Here is a 15,260-nt window from a genome sequence, read left to right as displayed (position 1 = left end):
TATTCCATGATCACCTCCATAAAAAAGATTTTTAACTATTTATGTAAATTGTTATGTGTATATTGGATGGTAAATGTATTTTTATCTTAACTAAGTGCCACCCAAACGTAGATTATTTTAAAAAAATCAGGGTGAGAGCTAAAAGTTTTACCCACCTGATAACGATCGTCATTGGTCGCAAATATATTTTACTAGAACATTGTTGCCCACCGTAGTGATGACCTTAATGAAGAAAAGAGATTTCCACCACTTGAGAAATATGCAATTTAGGAAAACTGAACATGTAATTCTTTGTGTTTTAGACACTGTCCTCTGTCATCCTCCTTAGTGCAGAGTCTATTGAAGATAAGTGATTATGTACTCTTGGGTGTAATCTAGGAAAATTGAAGTTGTATCTTTTCGTGTTTTAAATATTGTGATTTGTATGAAATGTTGTTTTATCTGTATTTTATGTGGAATTCCAAATCATAATAAAATAATTGAATTGAATGCATACAGATATAAATTACAACTATGTAGAAAAATACAGCTTGCAAAACAATATACAACCCCTCCTAACATGGCCTAATAAGAATCATACCAGTTAAAATCCCCAGGGTTTGTCAAAGTGGGAAGCCAATGTCAAACACCTTGCCTACTACAGTAATCTGTTAGATTACACGTAATAAAATACACCTCTAATCTGTCATAACAATGTGATAACACCCAATTTGTAAAGGCTTACTGACGTTAGCAAATGTTTTTAACAATAAGCTACACCAACTGCCTTTGTCATAACTGCTCATAATAAGCAGACTAGACGTATAGCATCATACTTAATATTTCCCAGTGCATCAATCAGGCCAATAGCTTGTCATCATAATTTACTCAGACCTATAGCTTTGAGCATATGCTTTTCCACAAGGCACTTCTCAGACACACATTCATAAAATTAGAAACAAATTAAAAATGATCACTTATATGCCTATTGACTTTACCATGTGCTTTTCACAATAAATATGTCCGGCCTAGTGCCTTTATCATAACATTTCATAAACAGATCAGGCCTATAGCCGTGGTCATTGACTTGCCACCATACCCAACACAGCCCTGTATCGAGTATAAGCTATACCAAAAGCCATAAATTGCAATATAAGCAGTGTTTTTGGTAAAAGCACATACATTTGAACAAATCTAATCCTGTATACAGGGCAACCATCATGTGGATGGAGCCTAAATCCCTCTCTTAAGTAGTACTCTGAAAGTCCTTTTTTGTTGTTCACATAAGTTCACTTGACAGTTGCACTGTCAAGCCAGACCTAAAAATCCAGGTAGAGTAGTGTAGGCATGGGTAAACCATACTGGCCTCAAACACAAATCTGCTCTCTGTAGTTTAAAGTTAGTTGTAATGGAATGGGAGGGTAGGGCCCGGGACTGCAATGCATTAATCAAGGCTGTCCTCCCAACTGTGCTGCTGCAAGAGAAAAAGAAACACAATAATTTATCTAGTTATCTAAGACACTTTTCTTGCATTACAACGTCATGTGTGCCAATATAAATTCAAGCTCAGGCAGCTGGATAGATGATTGCAGCTGCCTGGCAGGCACCCACTTTTCTGTGGAACGTCTGCCAAACCAAAACATGCACTCCTGGATCTCAACAGGTGAGCGGAGCCAAACCCCTCTCTAATGATGCTTACGTAATAGTCTGGAGATTGCTGAGCTGTCATGCCAGACCATAAAAAGCAGTATGAATATTCTGGGGGTCGTCACTCAGTGACCTAATATATATATATACTTCATTGCCTACAGCAGAAATGTATATCTTGCTATCAATTAGACATACCTGAGACGCTCTTTCAGACCCTGCCAGGTCTATCATAAACAGTCTTCCCACACGCACTTCCTCATTGTTCTCCTTTACTTTGCATTTCTGCTTCACTTTAACCTGCAGTACTGCATGTGACCGTGAAGATGTCTTGTTAGCAGCCGTAGGTTCTTGGGTACGTTGTTTGTTTCCTTTAGTTAACAGCTGTATGATCTGCATTGAACAAACCAAAGATAGGCTTGAAGATGCTCACTCTAAGAGTTTCAGCTGCTTCCTTCACTTTCTCAAATAAGCCAAAATTAATTTAACACCAAAGAATCTGGAGAGAATACAATAATTGTCATAATTATTTTGTAAACCTTAAACAAGAAGTGTGCTGACGAGGATGAGCACCACTGAAGGAACGCTGCATATCCATGTGTGATGCACACCACTGTGTTGTCCGGGCATGTGCAGCTCTATAAAATTTCTATTGAAACAGCATCAGTTCCATACACGTGGTGGCATCGATACCCGCATATTAAATACAGGAGCAAGTTCATTACAAAAAGAACCAATCAGTGTTTGGGAAATATGCTCAGGGGCCGCTATTGACACCCCTGCAGCTCTGGCGGTGCTGGCCCCACGTTTTCTATAAATGAAGGGGTCCCCCTCAGAATGTCTGTCCTGGGTGTGGGTCTCTCGTACAGCAGCTACAGTGTGTACAGCATCCATTTCAGGACATTCTCATTTCTCACGCCTAATCCCTACTTCCCATCTCTTATTTCTCAAGCATAATCCCTAATTCTCGTCAATCATCCTTACTTCTCACCTTTTATCACTGCTTCGTATCTCTACTTCTCATCCATCATCCCTACTTCTCATCCATCATCCCTACTTCTCATCCTTCATCCCAACTTCTCATCCTTCATCCCAACTTCTCATCCCTACTTCTCCTCCATCATCCAAACATCTCATCCCTACTCCTCATCCACTTTCCTACTACTCATCCATCATCCCTACTTCTCGTCCATTGTTGCTACTTCTCTTCCATTATCCCTACTTCTCATTCTTCATCCCTGCTTCTCATCCATCATCCCTGGTTCTCGTCCGTACTTCTCATCCATCATACCTACTTCTCACCGACTTCTCTTCCATCATCCCTACTTCTTATTTATCATTCCTACTTCTCTTCCATCGTCCCTAATGCTCATTCCTCATCCCAGCTTTTCATCCCTACTTCTCATCCAACATTCCTACTTCTCTTCCTTCATCCCTGCTTCTCATCCCTACTTCTCATACATCATACCTACTTCCCATCCCTGCTTTTCATCCCTACATCTCATCCATCACTGCTACTTCTCTTCCATCATCCCGACTTCTCAACTGCTTCTAATCCCTACTTCACATCCACCACCCCTACTTCTCATCCCTCATCCTTACTTATCCCTACTTCTCATCCCCCATCCTTTCTTCTCTTCCATAATCTCAATTTATCATCCCTATTTCTCACCATCATCCCTACTTCTCACCCATCATCCCTTCTTTTCATCCTTCATCCATGCTTCCCATCCCTACTCCTCATCCATCATCCCTACTTCTCATCCATCATCTCAACTTCTCATCCCTACTTTTCATACATCATCCTAACTTCTCATTCCTACTTTTCATTCTTCATTCCTACAACTCTTTCATCATCCCTACTTCTAATCCCTGCTTCTCAGTCCTACTTCTCATCTATCATCCCTACTTGTCACCCATTATCCTTACTTCTCTTCCATCATCCCTACTTCTCATCCCTACTTTTCACCTATCATTCCTACTTCTCTTTCATCATCCCAATGTCTTATCCCTCATCCCTACTTCTCTTCCATCATCCCTACTTCTCATCTCTCATCCCTGCTTCTCATCCTTCATCCCTACTTCTCATCCCTACTTCTTATCCATCATTTGTACTTCTCTTCCATCATCCCTACTTCTCACCTCTGCTTCTCATCCCTACTTCACATCCACTACCCCTACTTCTCTTCAATCATGCCTGCTTCTCATCCCTCATCCCAACTTCTCATCCCTACCACTCTTCCATCATCCCTACTTCTCATCCCTCATACCTGCTTCTCATCCATCATTCCTATTTCTTATCCATCTCCTTACTTCTCATCCCTCATCCCTGCTTCTCTTCCATCATCTCTATTTCTAATCCTTAATCCATGCTTCTCATTCATCATCCCGACTTCTTATCTATCACCTCTACTTCTCTTCCATCATCCCTGCTTCTCATCCATATTTCTCATCCATCATCCTTACTTCTCATCCCTGCTTCTCAAACCTATGTCTCATCCATCATCCCTATTTCTTATCTATCTTCCCTATGTTTCATCCCTAATTCTCGTCCTCATCACTTCTTACCATTCGGCTTCTCAGCCCTATTTGTCATCCTTCATCTCTACTTCCCATCCCTCATCCTTACTTCTCATCCCTAATTCTCATCCATCATCCCTACTTCTCATCTATTATTCGTACTTCTCATCCCTACTTCTCACCCATCATCTTTACTTCTCATCCATACTTCTCTTGTTTTTTGTTACAAATTTGAATTTAATATCACAGAAGTGGTCTATTCATGTTTTTTAGAATATGGCTTTGCTGCATAGGTAATTTTACGTAATGCGGATTTCTGTATGTAAGAAGGAGGCATTTTTTTTCCATAGACGCATATATTGCAGCAGCAGGCTAGTATATGCATAAATAGAGTACAAATGAAAAAATGTCATTTGATTAAATGAATCATAAATACACAACCATAATGAATCAACCTCCGATAGAGAACAAAATTCACTCATTCTGTGTAGACAGAGAAGCAGAGGCTAATATTGGCCCCCAAATCATTTTTCCTTTAATACTTCCCTTTTTACCTTTTCGTTCATAAAGTACCATCTCTAAGTTATAAATGTGCAAAAAGCGCCCCTTCCATTGCTGAAAGGTCCAGGTAGAGGATCAAGCCAAACTGAGGCTACACAGAGTCTAAAGACTGACATTGCTATAAAGATTAACTCTCCACCAATTTTTCTTTCTGGTTCAGCTACCCCTAGTTTCATAAGCTGAGGTGACAGAGAGATGTCACCTTTCAATACATCCCCCAGAAAACAAATTATTTCCAGATCAATTACTTCTATTCTGGGGCAGGTGGAGAACATAAGAAATGCGTTACTTACCTGTAACTGCAGTTATCCAGAATTGGTATCTTTCATAGATTCACATGCCTGAATCATGCCCCGTCGTCGGGAAAGGAGTCCCCGGTACATAAATAAAGTAACGTCCCATTAGACATATAGAGTAATAGGCAAAAGGCTTCACATTAGTAACATATCCAAGTCCTTTTGTAAAAAGATTCAGAAAAGGGGGTGGTGGGAAGGAAACAAGCTACCGGGGACCGGTTTCTGGCATTTCAGCCGTCTTCGGCCCGGCTTGCTTGAATCCTGATGGTGCAATGAGCTAGGGACTCACATCTGAGTATACCCTTCCACGCTTGTGGTGGACAAAAATGATTCAGAAAAGGGGGTGGTGATGAACAGAGTGTCTGAATTAAACAGACCACTCTTACCCAGTCCAAAGATCAGGGCTTTATCCATCACCGTTTTTTAGCTCACTGCACCATCCCAGCTCAGAACTTGGCTATATGCAAATTAGTCTGACCCTGGCCCAGTGCATCATGGCAACAAGGCAGACCAAACTACCAAGCCAATTCTTATACTGGAAAGGAAACAAGCTACCGGGGACCGATTTCTGGCATTTCAGCCGTCTTCGGCCCAAACTCTAGAGAAGAGCCGATCAGCTATCACCACCCTCTGGAACCTTCCTGAAAGGAGCTCTAGTCCCTCAGATTTTTGTAAGCACAGTATAGTAGGTGTATTACTGAGAAAACGTATGATGGCGGGCGGACTTTCACAGCTACAAAAGGGACCGCCCGCAATACAGCCATGGAAAGGCTGATCACGGCCTGCATCGTAATATGGATTGCAGTGTCTTCCAGACACCGCCACCATATTAAACCCCTTTTTCCGCCAGTAGAAGCGGCGAGCGGTCTTTGTCCATCGTGGACCCCCCAGCCATCATAATGTGGCGGGGGTCTTTGCTGTCACGATGGCGGGCGGATCGCCCCCGCCGGGCCGGCGGTGACCACCTCCATCCCGGTGGGGGGCGATACGCTCGCCATCGTAATCGGCCCCTAGCTGAGCCCTTCCAGGGGAGGTGGGTGGGTTGCATGTGAATCTATGAAAGATACCAATACTGGATAACTGCAGTTACAGGTAAGTAACGCATTTCTTATCCAGTTTTAGGGTATCTTTCATAGATTCACATGCCTGAATCAAAGTAGTAAGCAATGATAAGCACATTTCGGATGGTACAGCATATAAGAATTCACCAGATAATAACATATCAATGTGAAACATAGAAAGTACCAAATTGCAATCAAAGAAACCATTAAGGAACACAATAGAGAAATGTACATATAAAAGAAAGGATGGTGGGATCGAAATAGATGACGTAGTACTGCCTGTCCCCCTGCAACATCCTTCATGAGTTCCGTATACAAGCAGTAATGCGGTGTTGGATCTAGCCCTGATCTCTTGACTGGGTGAGAGTATTCTGCTTAATTCAGAGACTCTGTCCATCACCACCCCTCGTTGTTAAATATTTTGTCCACCCTAAGCGTGGAAGGGTATACTCAGATGTGAGTCCCTTGCTCATTGCACCATCAGGATTCAAGCAAGCCGGGACGACGACGGCTGAAATACCAGAAACCGGTCCCCGGAAGCTTGTTTCCTTCCCAGTGTAAGAATTGGCTTGGTAGTTTGGTTTGCCCTGTTCCCATCATGCACTGGGACAGGAACAGACTAATTTGCATATAGCCATGTTCTGAGCTGGGATGGTGCAGTGAGCTAAAAAACAGTGTTGGATCTAGCCCTGATCTCTTGACTGGGGGAGAGTATTCTGCTTAATTCAGAGACTCTGTCCATCACCACCCCTTGTTGTTAAATATTTTGTCCACCCTAAGCATGGAAGGGTATACTCAGATGTGAGTCCCTTGCTCATTGCACCATCAGGATTCAAGCAAGCCGGGCCGACGACGGCTGAAATGCCAGAAACCGGTCCCCGGAAGCTTGTTTCCTTCCCAGTGTAAGAATTGGCTTGGTAGTTTGGTTTGCCCTGTTCCCATCATGCACTGGGACAGGAACAGACTAATTTGCATATAGCCATGTTCTGAGCTGGGATGGTGCAGTGAGCTAAAAAACGGTGTTGGATCTAGCCCTGATCTCTTGACTGGGTGAGAGTATTCTGCTTAATTCAGAGACTCTGTCCATCACCACCCCTTGTTGTTAAGTATGGTAAATGTATGCGGTGTCTTCCATGTTGCTGCTCTGCAAATGTCTGTGATAGGCACACCGGCAAAGAGTGCCATCGAGGTAGAAATTGCCCTAGTGGAATGGGCTCGAACCTTGGAACGTAGGGGTTGTCCCGCTTGCTGGTGACAGAAAGTAACAGCTGCAGAGATCTAGCGAGAGATACTTTGTTTAGTGAGTGGAAGACCTTTTCTAGGTTGACTGTAAGCCACAAAGAAATGGTTGGATTTGCGGAAAGTCTTTGTCTTGTCAATGTTAAACTTTAGGCACTGTTTAAGATACAGAGAATGCAGAGTTCTTTCTGCCATCATTTGAGGATTTGGAAAAAAGGATCGTAAGACTATAGGTTCAGTGAGGTGAAAGTCTGACGGGACCTTAGGCACAAACTTAGGATTTGTTCTTAGTATAACCCTGTCGTGTTTGAACTGAAGGAAAGGGTCTTAAATTGAAAATGCATGAAGCTCACTTACTTGCCTCACCGAGGTAAGGGCTTGAAGGAGCGCCGTTTTCCAGGAAAGATACTCAAGATCAGGTCTGTGTACCAGCTCAAAGGGGTGTTTCATAAGCTGAGCAAGAACTGTGTTGATTGGCCTCCACTCTGCTGTCCTATGCCAGGCATTGGCGGGTCTTTTTCGGTCTGGTGTGCTGGTAAGGGTGTTGACCCCACGCTTGCTGACCTCTTTTTGGTGATGCAGTTCCTTCAGGATGGGGCTCTTCTGGGGCTGTCGGTGGCTTCTCTGCGGGTGCAGTGGGCAGCTATTCAGGCCTTTTGGGGCTCCTGGCGTAATTTGCAGGATGATGGGGCGCTGATGCCTCGTTTTTTTCGGGGTCTGTTGAACTTGTTTCCCCGCCCTGTTCGGTCCTTCCCTTCGTGGGATTTGCATCTGGTGTTGGATGTCCTGTCTGGTCCTCCCTTTGAGCCCCTTGAGGGTCTCGAGTTGCGTCTCTTGACTTTTAAAACTTGCTTTTTGGTCGCTATCACCTCTGCGAGGCGCTTGGGGGAGTTGGGGGCCTTGTCTTGCAAGTTTCCTTTTTGTAAAGTCTTTTCGGATCGGGTGGTTCTGGTTCCCGTTTCGTCCTTTGTCCCTAAGGTCAATTCGGCTTTTCACCTCAGTCAGGAGGTGATTTTGCCTGAGTTCGGTCCTGCTCCTTCCTCGGCTGAGGATTCTCGCTTGCATTGTTTGGATGTCCGACGGGCATTGCTGTGGTACCTCCATGTTGTTGAGTCCTTCCGGGTGGGGGGACTCTTTGTTTGTTAACTTTGGTCCGGCTCGGAAAGGGGTTAAGCCTTCCACGGCCTCTTTGAGTCGTTGGATTAGGTCCACGGTCTTGCTAGCTTACCATCTTAAGGGTGTGGTTCCTCCTGTGGGGGTTCAGGGGCGTTCCACTCGCAGTATGGCTGCTACGGTGGCTGAGTTGCAGGGGGCTTCTGTGGCGGAGATTTGTAGGGCGGCGACTTGGTCTTCTCCGTCTACTTTTGTCCGCCACTATCGAATTGCGAGTCTAGAACGTTTGGATAATGTTCTGGGCCACAGGGTCTTGTCCTCTATGCAGGGCCAGGGATGTTGATCTGCTGTGTTTTGGGCACTGTATTACATTTTGGTGTTCTTTATCACTCAGTTGTCCGTCTCGGTTTTCTTCTGCTTGCTATGTCCTCAATTGTATGGAAGGAAGGCGAGGGAGGGACGGGAGGTAATGCTTCCATTTCTTTTTTTTTATAGAATTGGCAAGATAATTTTTATTTAAAACGCAACAGCTTTCTTTCATCCTCCTTGTGAGCTGATAAATAGAATGTGGTAATTTTTTTTTTTTCTTTTTTTATTATACCATTGCACAATTCACACAATTCATTATATATTCTACAACCATACATTGTATTCATTTATCGTATTACATCATACAAAAAAGAAAACTATTAGGAATTCATTAAAACACCATATCAGCATCTACACAGGTTATTTCAATTGCCATTACTTTGTCTGATCCAATCTCACAGATCCAATCCTTCTTTCCATTTTATAATAGGGTCCCATATCCTTAACCCCAATCTCCTCCCTTTCCTGCCTTTCCGGGCATATATATTTTTTTCCAAATTATAGGTTGATAAAAGGTTAGACAGCCAGACTTGCATTCCAGGGGGGGTTTTATCTAACCAAGCCCTGGCTATACAAAGCCTAAAAACTGCCATTGCGACAAAGATGAACTCCCTCTGGATAACACTAGTATCTGTGACTATCCCAAGCAGTATTTCTGGGGGTTTTAAAGTAATCCGAATATTTAAAGTGACATCCAGAAACTTCTCTATATCCTTTATCGTTGTCTGTATCTGCGGGCATACAGCAAATAAATGTATTAAATCTGCGTCAAGGGAGCTACATCTTGGGCATGTGATTCCTGTGGTGCCCCCCCATTTTGCTATTTTTGCAGGGGTAAAGTAAAGCGAGTAAAGAGTTTTATACTGCTGCGATTGAAGCGGTGCTGAACACAGGAGAGTTCGCCCTAAGTCCAGTGACTCCTTAAACCAACAGGACTCCCCTTCCAACTTGTCTGCCCACTTTTTACTATGCTTATCTATGTCATCTGATTTCCCTGCTAACAAATTTGCATAAAAGCACCGTATTGAACAATCACCCCCCAGTCTTATTTTCTCGAGAATTTCTACTTTAGCAAACCCTATACTTCCACCCTGCTTATTCCACAGAAAGCTTCTTAGCTGAAAAAATTTGAAAAGGTCCCTCCTGTCTAACCCAAATTTGATCATTAAATCTGTAAATTGGAGCATCCCCTCCATATTCCTCACATCCCCAAGCTGTACTATCCCCTTCTCCACCCAGCCCGCCATTATACTGTCGCCAAAAATCTGCGCTGGGAGGGAGACATTTTTATACAGCCTCGTATACCAGTTGTATCGGCCCAGACCAATTTTTTTCGTCACTGCATTCCAAATCTTAATTGCGGCTTGGACCGTCTTGAATCTAGTTCTTTTTGAAATAAGCGAAATCAATACATTTGAGGAAGGAGTTCTCTACCTCCGGTCCCAACACAATGGAGTATATCCTAGATGAATCATTCGTTGTTCTAACGTCTACACCACTGTTATGGCCGGATTTTCTGAGTAGGTGGGATCAGCCCCTAGGGGCCCCTCCAACCCAGCCAGAACGTAATCACATCCCTCCTCAGGACCAACTATCCAGGCACCTGGTACCTACCTGAGGATGGGGAACTCGCAATATACAAGCTCATATTATTAAAAACACCACTAAATCTATAGGGATACTAAGAATACTCACTGATTACTAGGGATATCCATACCCTACACCACACTTATTCACATCAGTTGGTCTCGCGGCCACCCTGACCCAGACCGTTCTACCCTAGGGCAGATATGACACACAATCCGGTGCGTCTACACATGGGCCTGCAGAACCCAATGCTCCCTTTTCCAAAGTGTTTGCAATCCTGCAAAACTACACACTAGTTCGACCTCCTAGTGTTCTCACTTATTCAAGCCACAATCCAGTGGGTATCCACACTGGTCTCCCACCCAGTGTTCTCACTAACGCCGCATATCAACGACGACCACATTCCTATGAATACCTATATATATATATAGTGGGAAGTCTCTTCACTAAGGGTCTGCTACTACAATATTAGGAGTTAGCCAATTAATCTCATATATCTCCTACTCTTGACATCATAGGTCCACTCACTCCCTATTTATGTGATCACCACTTACCTGATTGGGATTACTCATCCATTCACGTACCTAGTAACTACCTAGGAGATACATTTACCTTCAGTGAACAAGAATAGGAGATACACACCAGTTTGTTATAAACTGGGGGGTTATTTTATTACAACAATATAAACATTTACACAGATCTGACAAAGACTATAGGTAGAACACTCCGCTGAAAGAGAAAAGATTAAACATAACAGGAACACTCCGCTGAAAGAGAAAAGATTTAAACATACAATAGCCTAGGGAATAAGGACAAGATTAAGATGCAAGTGTAAAGTAAACTAATGTGATGAAAACAATATCACCTGATTAGTGTGAAGTCTTGTTCTAGCTGTCATCTGGGTTCCTCTCTCATCTGTGCCTTGGCTCATCTCAGACTCTCTCTCTCTCCTGCACTCTTGGGTACACCTCTGCGCTGATCGCTCTGTCTCTGGACTCCTCTCCCCCACACGAACTGTCTCCACCTTCTATCTTCAATCTTAATGGTTCCTGCCGCTCTGATCACCGTTCATTCCACTAGCTTATTCACTCTGTCTCTGCGCCAATGTCCAATTAACTCCATCTGCTCCCATAGGTTAGTCCACGATCTCTCCTCCGTCTCTTCTAAAAGGCATTACTTCAGACTCCAGCTATTCACACCTCCTCCTGATAAGCAACTGCTTCTGACTGCTTCCTTCAGTTCCAGCTCACTATTCAACTCAGCTCTTCTCCAGCTTGAACCCTCTCTCTCTCTCTGCCAACTCCACTCCACTGCTCGACTCTCTGCTTGACTGACTGACTCCGCCTTTGCACTTCACTGATATAGAATGCTGTTTCCTCATGGAAAGTTCCAGCCATCAGCCTGCCGCCCACCAGATCTCTGCACCACTTCGCATCAAGGACACACACCCAGCTGGCCAGCCTTTTGTGGTGTCTTCAACACAGAGAATAATACAGCCTACCGATAAGGGCTGGCCCAGACCGGTTCTCTCCAAGTGAAAAACAGCCTTAACTATAAACTTTGCCTTTGCCCTGAAAAGCCTCTCAGCTTCATCAAGATGGAGTCCCTCTAGCTCTAGGCCTGTAGGCCTGAAAGGGGTGAAATGCTCCTTAGCTCTGTCAGAATACCTACATAAACCATACCAATGTGTCTAATATGTCAAAGCCAATAGGCAATAGACAGGTTAAAGTCAAGAATAAAGGCATATTAAGCAGCTATCCTCTTCTAGGTCTGGAAAAAGGGCTTAAAAGGGCCAACACAGGCTAAGAATACCTATACTAGATGCGAGCAAGATTAATGATCTATATCACTGCTAAATAAAGCCAAAAACTCTGCCATTACAACCACCCCCCCCTATCAGTCCCCGCATATACTGGAGTGCAGATGCCCAATAATATAATCTGAAATCAGGCACCCCCCACCCCCCTTTTCTCTAGGCAAAGACATAAAACGATATGCCCTACGGGTCTTACCATGGGCCCAAATAAATCTGTTCAGAATTTTTTCCAAATCATTAAACCATTTCAACTCAAAAAATAATGGTATTGTCCTAAAAAAATACAGAAATTTCGGCAATATTAACATTTTTATAACATTAGTGCAACCTACTAATGATAGATGCAGATTATTCATTCGGTCTAAATCGGACTTGACTTTTGTCAGGAGTGGCGCGATGTTATTCTGTACCAACACGTCTAAATCAGCTGTAATTGCAACCCCCAGATATACAGCAGAGTCCACAACTCTTTGATCATTAAACACCATATGTTGATTACAGACTATTTGAGTTTTGGAGGTATTCAGGCTGTACCCAGATATTTGCCCAAACCTTTGTGCCTCAGCCTCAATTTCCACTATGGCCATACTAGGATTAGGAGTCAGGATAGCAATATCGTCAGCGTAGGCGAGCGTCTTAATTTCACATCCATTCAACCTTACTGAAGGGATCCTTACATTGCTTTCAATTTTCCTTATCAAGGGGTCTAGGTAAAGGGCAAATAGTAATGGCGATGACGGGCAGCCCTGTCTAGTCCCTCTCCCAATCCTAACTGCTGACGATTTTCCTCTGTTTACTCTGATCCTTGCTGTTGGGTTTTTATAGAGTGTCTGCATTGCTGTTACAAAACTATTTCCAAATCCATTCCATCTTAATGTTTGCCATAAATATTCCCAGGAGACTCTATCAAACGCCTTTTCGGCATCTAAAAATAGTGCAGCGATAGAGTCCCCCAGGGCATTTGCTGCATCAAACGTTTTAATTACTTGTCTGACATGTTGTGTCGTTCCTTTTCCAGGAATAAAGCCATGCTGAGTGTGACTTACCAATCCCTCTATTACTCCTGCCAGTCTTGTTGCTACAATCTTAGAATATATCTTCGTGTCCGCGTTCATCAATGTAATAGGCCTGTATGAACCTGGGAGTGTCAAATTTTTCCCTTTTTTTTAAATAACAATGATGTCTGCTTCCCCCCATGATTCCGGTACTTTATCTCCTTTCTGTGCCTCCATCATGACATTAAACATTTCCATTCCCACTGTTTGATAAAATACCTTATAAAACTCCACCGGTAGCTGATCCGGTCCGGCAGCTTTACCTGCCGGAAGCGTGCTTAATGCCATGATAAATTCTTCTAGAGTAAAAGGGGATTCCCCTGTTAAATCTATCTTTCTCCTCATCCGTCACGCCTGGCGAGGTACCATCCCTTAAGTAGCTTTCCATCTCATCCACCGTTCCCATCCTATCCCTAGTATATAATTTTTCATAAAACTGCCTGAATACATCTCTCACTCTGTCTACTTCAGTAACCAAAATTCCATTTTCGTTCACAATCTCAGCAATGTCCGATGCAGCTAGTCTCTGTCTGGTGCGTACTGCTAGTAAATGGCCTACCTTCTCACTTAACTCATAGGCAGCTTCTCTCTTAGTCAGATAATTCTCTGCTGCTTTTTTAGAAATACTTTCTGTCACCTCCACCCTGAGTGCCACAATTTTTAATAGATGTTCTTCTATTGGTGCCCTATTTCTTAAAGCCTGCGCCAACTCCTCCTACACCCTCATCAAGTTTTGTACAACTTCACTAGTTTTGAGTCTTGTCTTTTTCTGAGCTGAGAATACATAGCTCATTGTTTCTCCCCGTACTCCTGCCTTAAAAGCATCCCACACTACTCCCACTGGGGCTGTATCCTTATTAATTTCCCAATAGGATCTGATCCATCCTGTCATGTAACACCTATAGCCTTCATCTTTCAACAGGGCTCTATCAAATGTCCACTGCCTATCTTTCATTTGCGCCTGACCCAGTTTAAGCGTTAAGATCAGCGGACTGTGATCTGAAACAATTCGAGGCTGTTTATCTATTTGTGCTTCTGATATCAGGGAGGATGAAATCAAAAAATAATCCAGCCTAACAAGTACTTTATGTGGGGCTGAATAAAATGTGCTACCATCGATGCCTGGATTCATTTTTATCCAAGGGTCAACTAAAGAATTATTTGCTACCATTTCTGAAAGTGCCCTGTGGGTTCTCTTTTTCCTTCCTATATATATATACCCCCCATTTGTCCAAATGAACTAGTAGGATCGTGAATGTTAAGGTCTCCACAGCATACAATTGGCTCAGGCCATAATGCCAGCTCTGTATCTAAAAATTGAAACATGTCCGGGTCGTCCTCTGTCGAGCCATACACAGAAACTATGGTGCATTTTTCTCCCTTAAATTTTATTTCTAGTATTACCCACCTTCCCCACTTATCCTCTGATTTCCTAATTACTTCTACATCAGTGGGTCTTCCTAATACCGCTACTCCTCTGTGTTTCGTCTCTTGCAAAGTATTTGCCAGTACCGAAAATCCTAGATGGCTCATTATATAACTCTTGGAAGCTTCGACATGCGTTTCTTGGAGGCAGACCAAGTCCAACTTAAGTGTCCTAAGCAGTGCTGCCACTTTTAATCTTTTCCCCCGAGTCATTCAGCCCACAGATATTGATAGTAGCTATCCTACAGGTCATTTATCTAAATCATTAGTTTTACCCGACTCAACATACCATTCAAGATCTAGCATTTTGTTCTCAAAATAAACCTGATATATATCATGTATCCTCGTTACTTTAATTGTTGAATACAAATAGAAGTTCCTTCCTTATGTTCTGAATTGTGCTTTCTTGTGCTGATTCTTACATTTTTTCACCCCTTTTTTTGTATTTTTAACCCTCCCTTCAACCCCCTCTACCCCTGCTCCCACCCTACCTCCCCTCTGGTGACCACCCCCCCTCCCCCCCTTTACAGGCAAATAGGTCCATAAGACCTATGTGCAGCCGCAGTGGCCTGTGGATATCGCTCCCCTATAC

The 15,260-nt window shown here is 43.2% G+C and overlaps 1 protein-coding gene across 2 annotated transcripts in view; it reads right to left on the bottom strand.

Annotated features, from left to right (window-relative positions):
- The window catches only part of LOC147684768 (kinesin-like protein KIF19), a 1,367,439-nt gene that overhangs the window by 937,787 nt on the left and 414,392 nt on the right, over window positions 1–15,260 (bottom strand). For both annotated transcript variants that reach the window (XM_086940625.1, XM_086940626.1), the window contains exon 8: window positions 1,825–2,019. In XM_086940625.1, the coding sequence (XP_086796751.1) occupies window positions 1,825–2,019 (195 nt within the window). The remainder of the gene's footprint in view (window positions 1–1,824; window positions 2,020–15,260) is intronic.

Source organism: Lissotriton vulgaris, chromosome 10 (assembly GCF_964263255.1).
Source record: "Lissotriton vulgaris chromosome 10, aLisVul1.2, whole genome shotgun sequence".
NCBI lineage: Eukaryota > Metazoa > Chordata > Amphibia > Caudata > Salamandridae > Lissotriton > Lissotriton vulgaris.
The sequence above is the reverse complement of the archived record's forward strand: the minus strand, read 5'-3'. Positions and strand labels throughout refer to the sequence as shown.